The sequence below is a fragment of the Mauremys reevesii genome, linkage group 1 (genome assembly GCF_016161935.1).
Source record: "Mauremys reevesii isolate NIE-2019 linkage group 1, ASM1616193v1, whole genome shotgun sequence".
Classification (NCBI taxonomy): domain Eukaryota; kingdom Metazoa; phylum Chordata; order Testudines; family Geoemydidae; genus Mauremys; species Mauremys reevesii.
In genome coordinates, this window is record NC_052623.1 from 57,310,746 (window position 1) to 57,322,827 (window position 12,082).

At 37.0% G+C, this 12,082-nt stretch overlaps 1 protein-coding gene across 5 annotated transcripts in view; it reads right to left on the reverse strand.

Annotated features, from left to right (window-relative positions):
* Window positions 1-317: 317 nt before the first annotated feature.
* The window catches only part of POSTN (periostin), a 48,298-nt gene continuing 36,533 nt past the window's right edge, over window positions 318-12,082 (reverse strand). For 3 of the 5 annotated variants that reach the window (XM_039493990.1, XM_039494021.1, XM_039494001.1), the window contains 6 exons: window positions 9,208-9,297; window positions 8,249-8,329; window positions 7,540-7,620; window positions 5,210-5,296; window positions 2,553-2,594; window positions 318-1,590 (listed from right to left, as the gene is read on the reverse strand). In XM_039493990.1, the coding sequence (XP_039349924.1) occupies window positions 1,553-1,590; window positions 2,553-2,594; window positions 5,210-5,296; window positions 7,540-7,620; window positions 8,249-8,329; window positions 9,208-9,297 (419 nt within the window). In that variant the 3' untranslated portion in view covers window positions 318-1,552. The remainder of the gene's footprint in view (window positions 1,591-2,552; window positions 2,595-5,209; window positions 5,297-7,539; window positions 7,621-8,248; window positions 8,330-9,207; window positions 9,298-12,082) is intronic. The other 2 variants (XM_039494012.1, XM_039494029.1) reach the window with 2 other exon arrangements.

The window sequence follows — 12,082 nt, forward strand, 5'->3', positions numbered from 1 at the left end:
TAAGACTAAGTGGTCTATCAGGTGCTGACAACATAACTACCCCTGTCACTCATTACTCAATTGACAAAGGACTGTTATGGAGTGTTTTAGGGCCTGATTCATAGCCCCTTGAATTCAGTGGGAGTCTTTCTGTTGACTTCAAGGGGCTATGGATTAGGTACTTACAGAGTTGTGCTGCTAAAACCCTACACATTAAGTTTAGGATAAACTCCATATGCTCAGCGGGAAAAAAAATCTACCTGTTTCTATGAATGCATGTGTTTATTTAAAAGTTATCTTACGGATTGTAAGAATATTTAGAATTGCCCATCACAAAAGGGTTTACTTACAAAGAAAAGGAAGCATAATTCAGCCAGTTTTTTTAATGAGTATTTGTTTCAAAACAGAAGAATAATAGCACATCTAATGACTCCTCTTCAAACTTGGTTCTGCAGAATTAAGGCACCTTGAAGAAATATTTTTTCTTTCCTCTCAAATAGTTGCATTCCAACATTTGACATTAAAATATTGCAAAAGGCAAATGACAAACATTTTATGAGTACAAAACTAGAGTTATAAAAATGACATAATTTACAAACAAATCCACATTAGTACCAGACATTAGCAAAGCATGTTTTGATATAAAAGCTTTCATATCAAGCCCCAATTATTGTTATGCTTGTTTTCATGCAGAGGTAACAGTTTGCATGCATTTTATTTATCCCTTATGATTTAACAATTCAAGGGCTCATTCTTATTTAAAATGTTTTCCCTTTAGTATCTTAAGTTTTGTGTTTTCTATAGGAGTCCTATAATAGGAATTATTTTTATTAATAGATGAAAATGTAGCCAGCACCATCCTACACCAAATAAATTTTAGTAAATTCATTTGTGATATTTTTTTAGAACATCCTTTAGCCATATTACCAGGAAATGTTTGAATATGTAATGCAGAACTAGATGATACATTTAATATATGGTATAATTGTTAATTTAAAAAAGGTAATGTTGTTATGTCATAATGACATTAAAAACATGACAAAAGTTGACATCAAAATGCATGATACTACTGAACCAAAAGTGCTAGGTTTATGGAGCTCTCCCTAGATTACCCATCATCAAGTCACCTAAACTATATATTTCTAGAAATGATCTAATTTCATGTATATTTCTCATTTATAAGAAATAATAAAATTTACATTCTGAAATGTTCCCTGCTCAGTTTGAGCCCAATCCTGTAAACACTTGTTACCAGGCATAGGGTGAAATCTTGGCTCCACTGAAGTCAATGGGAGTTTTGTTATTGACTTCCGTGCAGCCAGCATTTCACCCTAAATAATGCTTACTACCAAGAGAGGTCTCCCTTACTTTAATAGACTACTCATGCTAATGGGCACTAAGCCCAGTAGTGAATGTTTACACAATCAGGCCCTTTGTGTGGGCTCATGGTTCAGTTTATACTCGATTAGCAAATGACACATTCCTTTTGATTTTATTTTAAAACAACTTCTTTTCCTCTCAAAGGTCAGGCTATTCATTTTTAGTTCTATGGACTCTATCTCACTGGAAATCTCTAAGGATGAACTAGCCTTGTCCTTCTCCGTGGTGTTCCTAGTAGCAAAACATAAAAGAAGAAAGTTATTTGCAAATATAATGGATCGTCAATAGGTCAGTAAAGTATCCAAAAAAATTAATTTGTCCTAAATCCTTCCTTGCTCCTGCAAATAGCCCAATGGAAGTCAACAGATCTGGCTTTGAACTTCATGGATTACCACTCATTTGATAATAGGCTGCACTAAAACCCTAGATCCAAATACCCCCACACTTTGAGAATACTTGGAATCTAGACCCCTCTCAATCCCATATCTAGTCTTAATGGGACAAATCCTGAGGCCCTTACACAGTTATTATTTATTCCTTATACCAGCAAAATTCTTAATGACTTCACCATATCAGTGCTGCAGGCCAAATGCAACCCAACTGTCTTCCAGTGATGCCATCTGCAACTCCAGTGGAAGCTAATGAGGTTACACAAACCCAGCTGAGATAATCATTTAGAGACAATGGGCTTCCACTAGTGTAACCAAGGGTACTACTTGCTTATCTTTGCTGCGGCTGCCAATTCATGAGAAACAAAGTATCTAGCTTGACTTTCAGATCTCACATTGAGTTGCAGGCCTGGCAGTTAGCAAAGTAAAAAGCATTTTTTCCTTGTCAAGCAACCAGGATTGATACCGAATTTGTGACCACAGTAGAGATGGAACCCCACAATGCCATTTTTATAAAGCCTGTATTCAGAGTGGAAGTACTGCTTAATACCTTTTCAATATTCAACTTTTGTTTCAATAAATGAAATATGCAACCCAGTTTATACAGAGCATATAGTCCCTACGAGTAGTTTTCAGGCATATTAGTGTTGTAAAAAAACATTAACATTACTAACTCTTGTAAAAGAACACAGTGAAAAATGACTACCGTTCTTTTTACTGGAATGTATTTTAGTCTCAGGAAAGGATTATTGTCTTAAATATCTTTAGAAAAAGTATAATATGAAAATGCTTGCTTTCTTGTACCTTGTGCCTTTTTGGGTGGTTTTGGTCTCCTCACTGCTGTATCTACAAAATAGAAATATTGCAGTCAGGAGTGATTTATAAACAAGTATTTGAATTAGAGTTCATTCAACAGCTGATTTGAAACTCATAACTTAAAAAATGAAGTCGACACTGTTGTAAGTATTTAATAAGCTTGGGATTATTAATGACCTGCAACACAAAGGCTTGTACTAAGAAAAAATAATAAAACATTTTCATTTTGTTCATTCTACAAATCATAACAAAAATCATCCTTTAAAAATACAAAATTATCCTCAACGTTAGGATGGATTGTGCTGCTGACAAGCTATTTTTTCCTGGAAATGGTAGCAAATTGATAACTTACTGATCTCAGAAGATAAACACAAGACTTGTACTGTTTTTTATAGTTCTTGAAGGTGAACCATCTCTGAGATGCTAGTTGGAAATTCCAAATAACCATGTACAGTACAGTAAGTATTGTGATGTTGCAGCACCATTCTATATACAATTCAGATTCCCAGAATTCCCTTCTTTTGAGTTGAGCGGCATACAGGAATGATGCAAGTAATATGTTGGAGAGGCACCCTTGATTAATAGACATCTAAGTGTTTTCCAAAACATCCATTTGATCTGTGACTCTACAGGTATTTGCTAAATGTTGTGACCCACGTCTGTAGATTAATGCAAGAAAACATAAATATGAGAAAAATTCCAGAGGAAGAAAAACAGATCTTCTCTGACATCCTCACAGCAGATTTTGCCACTGATATTACATGCATGGAATGTCAACAGAGTTCTGAACATGTAAGGGAGACCAAAATAATAGAGTCAAGATCCATTGACCCGAGTGGAGAATTTTCCCCTTAGAATCCATCAGACAACTAAGGCGGTATTTACTAACACATGCAGTTAACTTGCCTTGCACTTTACTTTGTTTACATCAACACTTTGATTTTACAAGTCCTTTCACAATCAGGTTCCTCCCAGCTGAGGTTGCTCAAAGTTACATCAGCTATTAGGTGCATAGCTACTGGGCATCTCTCTCACTGATGGAAGATCAGACTTCTCTGCCTTCCCTATCATGATTATCGCTGAAGTGATACACACAATGCTCCACATCTTCTTTGTGTATGAGCAAACCCAGAGTTTATCGCACACCATTATGCAGTATATGTCCTATAAGTATCTATACCAGGGGTGGCCAAACTTACTGACCCACTGAGCTGCATATGACAATCTTCAGATGGTTGAGAGCTGGGACGTGCCTGCTGGGGCTCCAGGTGCACTCAGGGCTGAGGGAAGGGGGGTCTTGGGACTCCAGCCCCATGGGAGGCACCTGCCAGGGCTTGGGGCTCCCGGCTGGGGCTTGGGGCTTCAACCCTGCTTCTGATGAAGCCCTAAGTTTGTTAGGCGGAGAATGGAGGGAGGCGTATGGGGAGCTTCACAAGCCGCACTTTAACTGTAAAAACATGCAACTTGCGAGCCATGATTTGGCCACCCCTTATCTATACAGTTGTATCATGAGTCCTGTAAACACAAATACTGGGCACTTCATTTTGAACAATAAAAATGTGACTATGTAAATTTCTTTCACATTTGTAAAATCTATTAAGTTAACATAAGTTGAAAATACAGTTGAAACAAATTAATTTCTTGGTACTTCAGATAACATGAGAAACTTCATTCACCAGAAGCTCTATTTGTTTCTATGTATCCTATATCTAGAATGTGAACTGTTAAGAAATAGATAAACTTTAGTGACCGATTTTGAATTATTAGAAATGCTACTTCAAAGAGAACACACATAAATACCACAAGAAATCACTGCTTTATTTTAACTCACAGTGGGTCCTGTTAGATAAGCAACTTGCAAGTAACTGCAAGTTAAACTAGAACATCTAAATTCAGCCCAGGCATAAGCCAGGAATGAATTTGGTCCCTAAGAATTTCATTGCATAGTCCAGTGATTCTCAATCTTTTTAATACTGGGATCCCACTGGATCTCAGATCCCACTGGAACCACTAGTGCTGGAACTAGGAGTGCTGCTGCATCCCCTGGGTTGCAGTGGTTTCCATCATATCCAGGGTTTACAGTTTAGTTCAATGGCTCTCAGCACCCCCAATAAACAAATTGTTCCAGAACCCCCAACTGGAACCTCCTTCCCATTTAACAATATGAGAAAGGAAGAATGGTCGCAACCCACCGACACCTGTTTATGTTTCCCCCCGCCCCCTCAGGGACTGTGACCCCGCAGTTAAGAACCCCTAGCATAATGGATGAACATTGAAACAGGAAACAAACTAAAGTTACTGAGAATTTACATACTCTTCATGTAGTGCTGCTCACAGGAAAGGCAGTAAGTTTATTGTGCTCATTTTTCAGTATTCTTGCCTAGATTTTGCAGCTAGACATTTTTTGCCTACTACACATGACAATTAATTTATTTAGAATGAGCCTCAAAACAAACTTTGAAATGATTCTCTGCAATGTCAGCGTATGAGCAAATTCTTTAAAAAAAATTGACAAAACTCTTCCTGCTAAAACTGTAGTTCCAGAGCTAAACAATGTATGTGTACAGACACTATAAAACCCCACCTGGGATGATCACTGCAGATGAAGGTGGTCTCAGTGCTATTGCATTATTAGACAAACTAACCTTCCAGATGGACTTCCTTGATTTCTCTCTCGATAATCTGTGGCTCTCCCTCAATTACTTTAGTAACCTTGGTGAACTCAGTTCCAGCTATGATAAGCATTAAAAACAAATGAGTTAAATCTGGGATAGCATTTTTCAATATGAAGGGTGCCTGGGCTGGACACATTTCATTCTGGGGGCATACTGGTGAGCAGGATGCCATGTTATAAGCATCGTACAATCCTGCCAATTTTCTCAGCCCTGACACTGGGGAGTCTCCTTCTCTAGGGCTGAACTGGGGCTTTGTTTCAGCAAAGACTGCCAAATGCAGCAAGCTCTGCTGGATTATATATAATTTTATAACAGCTCATTGGAGAGTGTGTTGCTTTGCACAAAGGCAAGACATACATTTGTGACTGGACTCAGGTTTATTCAAGTGCATGGGGAATGCTCTGTTGTAAAACAGAAATGCTCTGATGAAGTTGGAAGGAGCAGGGAGCCATCACCACCATTATTACAGCAGCCACAATGCAGCATGTATAGCTGCTCTTCTTGGCTAGAAGTACTGTACTGTGGTGTAAAAGACTAGATTAAAACATGGAAAAATGTAGAGAAGACTGAAGAACAGATAATCTGCTCATTTGATCCATTATATAAAGCAAGAGGCTTTTACTAACCACCTTATGATAGCAAGGAGAAGGAAAGAATTCAAGAGACTATGTTGTGTTACCCAATTTATTACTAATACTCAATGTATCACCATTATATAAATCTGTAGAGTCATATATCTTTATAGATTAATTGTATTTAATTGCAGAGCTTGATAATTTAGGGTAATAGCTAGATACTGAAGAGATCCAAAGTGTCATGACACTCTAATTCACAACAGTAGAGCTTTGCAGACCCATAGGGGGTAAATTCTGCATTTCTGACTTTTGCACCCCCACTGTAGACAATGGAATTTAGTCCAGTTCTTCAAATTTGTCTGCTATATCTTTTTGTAATTTTTCAACTTAATTTTCAAATAGCTCTAACTAAATTTAGTGCAGGTAAAAGGTACAAGATGGGTAGCCCTGGAGACTTTACTGCTAGTATGTGTACAGTGTATTCAGCAGTAATGCAAGATTTCCCACACTGCCCTAATCCCAGTGCCTTAAATCCTGATCTAGATAAGTTTATTAGTAAAGATAATGAAAGACCAGTCCTTTGCTTGTCTGCTACCAGTTAAGTTAAGGTGGACCAATGAGTGTTAACTGTGATGATTTTACTTTGTAAAAGAGTTAAGGGCTATATCCTGCAGCCTTTACTAAATCCTTCCTTAGGCAAATCTCTAAGGCCCAGACTTCAAAGGTATTTAGGTTCCTAATTCCAATGGGAAGTTAGGCAACTAAATGCCTTTGAGAATCTGAGTTTAGTTGAATTTGTCTGTAGGATTAGGTCCAGGGTTGTTTGTGACCTACTTCACTGACTTCCAAACTTGTCATTAATAAAAAGATGACAAGAAGAAATGGATTCCATTCAGCTAAATCAGAGATTTTACTATATGACTCAAGAAACAGACAAATAGCCTTTTGAGTTTATTAGTCAGGTCAATACTAAATTTCCCCAGAATACTTGAATTCTTTTTCACTGTCACCTTTGCTATTACAGGTAGTTGTTCTAATCTATGCAATAAGCAGAAGACATTCCATATTTATAGATAAAGAATTAATTTCATATGCACAATTTTTCTACTTTTTTTCTACATCCACTGGTTATTTATTGCTAAAACTGTTAGAACAGAGAGAGAGAGAGAGAGAGAGAGAGAGAGAGAGAATCATTACCAGGAATGCTGTACTTGAAGAGAAATAAGTTAATATTTTGACCCACATTACCTGTCAGTATTTAAAGAGAGATGCTAAACATGCCTTTGATTGTTAACTTGAGGGCAATGAATATTCATTTCTGGATAACAGAAAAGCATAATGGATTTGTCCTCTTGTAACACTTTCCATTTCATTAGTGTTTCTCAGAGTTAACGATTTCCTGGAAAAAAGTTTGCAGCTAATAGAATAAATCTTCATTGCTCCCCTAGGTTTGAATTAGGTAACATTTTAAAGACTAAAAAACAAGCAAACTTCTATTTGTTCATGATCAATGAGAGTATGAAAATTGGCTGTTCAAAGTTTGCCATTTTATAGTTCAGGAGGCCTTTGGTTTTTTTGTTTTTGTGTGTTGGGTTTTTGGTAGATTTATATTTAAACTAGATCATCTAGGTCAATCTTTAAAATGTTAAGAGATCAAATTGTCTCAGAGAGGTTTCAATCACCAGAACCTGTTATGTAAAGGTTAGTTGTCATACACTCACTAACCTCCCTGCAGGAGTCTTTTGATTTCTTCATCTTCAAGTAAATGACCATCCCCTTCAATGAATTTGGTCACCTTGGTAACCTCTGAGAGGATACATGTTTATGGCATAAAGTTGATTTACATAAGACATTCAGAATTCTAAATTACATTATATTACATTAACGAACAAGCTGAGTAACTACAAAATCCATTTATTATAATAAGTTCCATGCCAAACATCTGGTTATCATCACGACAGAAAAGCAATCATTTTGATCAGTTCTCAGTATACAGTATACATGAGCAGTTTCACTTAAAATTAATTGCTAATGAAGCACATATTGAGACAGATACCAATAATGGGTCATTTGTAGTATGCCTTTCACACCTCCTTCTGGGACTTCTTTTCTTGTCTTGATGTGGAACTCGACATGTTGAAAAATAAAGCTCTCTACTGCATTTCAAGCACATGTTTATATAGATCCAAACAAGCCTTCACTATGAGGTTCAGATTTCAAGGAACCCTACATCTCTATAATAGATCAAACCAAATCCTCAGATCTGAGCGCTCCTAAAGTTTGCAGTGTTTAATCTCTAGCTCTGAACTTGTGGCTCGGGCCCACCTTGTACATGTATATTTATTAAAACTATGAGATGCATAATTTTCAGTAATTAAATACCTTAGTAGATTTCATGGCACCTACATTTTTCTTTGAGAAGAAAAATACTAACCTTCTTCAAGCAATTTCTTCAAATTTTCCTCCGTATCTCCTCTACCACCCGCAGTAATTCGGGTATATTGAATTTCAGGACCTGAAACAAAGTTTAAAAGGGGCAGCATTGAAACAAAGACTACACAATTACATTTTATTATATTTTCTCCTATGAAACATCTAGTATGTTTCTGTCTTTAACAGAATCATCATGTTCAAAATTATAATTAAAGATGACCCCAGAATGCTATATAGATCTCTCCGCCCACCGCATCCTCACAAGGTATTTACTTAGATTCCTAAGAGTCTAAGTTCCATTTTCAAAATGGGAATTAGAATCCTAATTCACATAAGTGCTTTTGGAAATTTTACCCACCATGCCTATAATTGTTTTATTAATTGATGATTTAGTATGTATTGATTTATTTTAGATGCTAGTAATGCATTACTTGTTAGTACTAAAATTTTAAATTTAATCTTGGAGGTGTTGCCACCTTCCCAAATTTTTCTTTATTTGAAATACTGATACAATTGTCCTTTCCATAGCAGCAATGTGAATTTTTTTATCCTTTTTCCTCAGAAATCTTCTTATCTTGAAAATGGGCCTATTTTTTAAAAACTAAAAAATAATACTAATACTACTAATAATTAATCATTAAAACCCACCATGGCATACATTCGTGAAATGTTTGCAGAAGGGACTCCTTTTTGAGATATAGAAACATGCTGACTTTTGATAGTTCTACTTTGTGTTTAAAATATTTCAGACACTTCTGTGCACATCTATGTACAACCCACAGCCAGGAGCTGGCCTTCCCTAGGAGTAGTGGGAAAGGCTTAAGAATTTTGGATGGCATTCACCTTTCTGCAGTGTGCACCACAAGAGCCAGAGCAGGACTTCAGAAATGCATAGATTGGCCTGGTGCAGAAAGGTAAATTTTAGCCAGTGGGAATAGAAAGGTGCTTCACATAGTTTACCTTGAATAATTCTCTCTTCTGTCACTTTTTTTTCAGTCACCTCAACAGGATGGCCATCGATTATTTTGGTGTATGTTTCAATAATAGGCTCTATAATGATATTTTAAAAATTAAAGATCTTAATAAAGTGGTCAGGAATATACTGGATATGTCATTTTGGTGATCATACTTTCACATTGGAAAGTAAATAAACTGGTAGATAGGGCACCAAACTGGGACTCAAAAGCTTTGACAATGGCCTGCTTTTTTATCTACAGCAAGTCACATTACCTCTCTGTGCCTATATTTCCTGTCTTCTACCCTTTATTTGTCTTTTCTATTTAGATAATAAACTCATCAGGCAGGAACTGTTTCTCACTTTGTGTTTGTACAGCACCTAGCACCATGGGATCATGATCTTGATTGGGACCCCTAGGTGCTACTGCAGTACAAATTAATAATAATAAGAAGAATGGCCCCATGGAGCTGGCCTCAGTGCTTGGATCTGGATCAGGACCTAAGCTTCCCTCAAGTCCAAGGATGGTCATATCCAAAGTTTTGGTTGAGGCTCACATTTGTTAGAAACACTTCAAGGACCTGAGGAAGTGGCAGGAAATGCCAGTGTCCATGTGGAAAGTGGAAGTGGATGAAAGTGATCTTGAAATGATAGAATTTATTATTCTAAATAATGTTAGAAGGGAAAACAGCAGCATAAAGATAATGGATTTCAAGAAAACAGACTTTAGCAAACTCAAAGAGATGGTAGATAAGCTCCCATGGGAAGCCAGTCTAAGAGGGAAAACAGTTTGAGAGAGTTGGCTGTTTTTCAAAGAGACATTAGTAAGGACACAAGAGCAAACTATCCCACAGCATAGGAAAGATAGGAAATATGGCAATAGATGACCCTGGCTTAACCAGGAGATTTTCAATTACCTTAAACTTAAAAAACGTCCTACAAAAAGTGGAAATTAGGTCTAATTATGAAGGATGAATATAAACAAACAACACAAACGTGTAAGGACAAAATTAGAAAAGTTAAGGCACAAAATGAGATTAAACTAGCTAGAGACATAAAGCGTAACAAGAAAACATTCTACAAATACATTAGAAGCAAGATGAAGACCAAGGACAGGATAGGCCCATTACTCAATGATGGGGATGGGAAACAATAACAGAAAATGTGGAAATGGAAGAAGTGCTAAATGACTTTTTTTGTTTCAGTTTTCTCCAAAAAGATTAGTGGCAATCGGATGTTGAACATAGTGAAAATGAGGTAGGATCTGAGGGTAAAATAGGGAAAGAACAAGTTAAAAATTACTTAGACAAGCTAGATGTCTTCAAGTCAGCATGGCCTGATGAAATACACCCTACAGTATTCAAGGAACTGACTGAGGAGATATCTGAGCCATTAGCTATTATCTTCAAAAGATCATAGAAGATGGGAGAGATTCCGGAGGACGGGAAGAGGGCGAATATAGTGCCAATCTATAAAAAAGGGGAATAAAGACAACCCGGGGAATTACAGACCAGTCAGCTTAACTTTAGTACCTGGAAAGATAATGGAGCAAATAATTAAGCAATCAATTTGAAAACATCTCTAGAAGATAATAAGGTGACAAGTACATGGATATGTCAAGAACAGTTGTGTCAAACCAATCTAATAGCTTTCTTTGACAGAGTAATAAGCCTTGTGGATAGGGAAGAAGTGGTAGATGTGGTATATCTTAACTTTAGTAAGGCTTTTGATACTGTCTCACGTGACCTTCCCATAAATGAACTAGGGAAATACAGCCAAGATGGAGCTACTGTAAGGTGGGTGCATAACTGGTTGGAAAACCATTCCCAGAGAGTAGTTATCAGTGATTCATAGTCAAGATGGAAGGGCATATAGAGTGGGGTCCCGCAGGGATCAGTCCTGGTTCTGGTTATGTTAAATATCTTCATAAATTATTAAGATAATTGCTTAGAGAGTATACTTATAAAGTTTGCAGATGATACCAAGCTGGGAGGGTTTGCAAGTGCTTTGGAGGATAAGATTAAAAAATCTGGATGACCTGGAGAAATGGTCTGAAGTAAATAGGATGAAATTCAATAAAGACAAATGTACAGTACTCCACTTAGGAAGGAACACATACAAAATGGGAAATGACTGCTTAGAAAGGAGTACTGCGGAAAGGGATTTGAAAATTATAATGGACTGCAGGATAAATATGAGTCAACAGTGTAACACTCTTGCAAAAAAACCGAACATCATTCTGGGATGTATTAGCAAGAATGCTGTAAGCAAGACATGAGAAGTAATTCTTCTACTCTATTCCATGCTGATAAGACCTCAGCTTGAGTATTGTATACAGTTTTGTGCACCATCAGGAAAGATGTGGAGAAATTGGAGTAAGTCCAGAGGAGAGCAACAAAAATGATTAAAGGTCTAGAAAACATGACCTATGAGGAAAGATTAAATACAATTGAGTTTGTTTGGCTGGAGAAGAGATGACTGAGGGGTACATGATAACAGTTTTCAAGTACAAAAAAGTTTGTTACAAGGAGGAGGGTGAAAAATTGTTCTTCTTAACCTCTGACGATAGAAGAAGCAATGGGCCTTAATTGCAGCAAAGGCAGTCAGGTTGGACATTAGGGAATTGCCAAGGGGGATTGTGGAATCGCCATCATTGGAGATTTTTAAGAACAAGTTAGATGAACACCCAACAGGAACAGTCTAGTTTTTACTTCTGCTTTGAGTACAGGGGGCTGGACTAGATGACCTATTGAGATCCTTTCCAGTCCTATGCTTCTAAGATTCATGTCTATGTCAACACATGTTCACTTTCTATCCCATGTCTATCCACTGCACTTTAGAGGGCAGGCCAACAGCTACCAAACACAATTAAATTGAGAC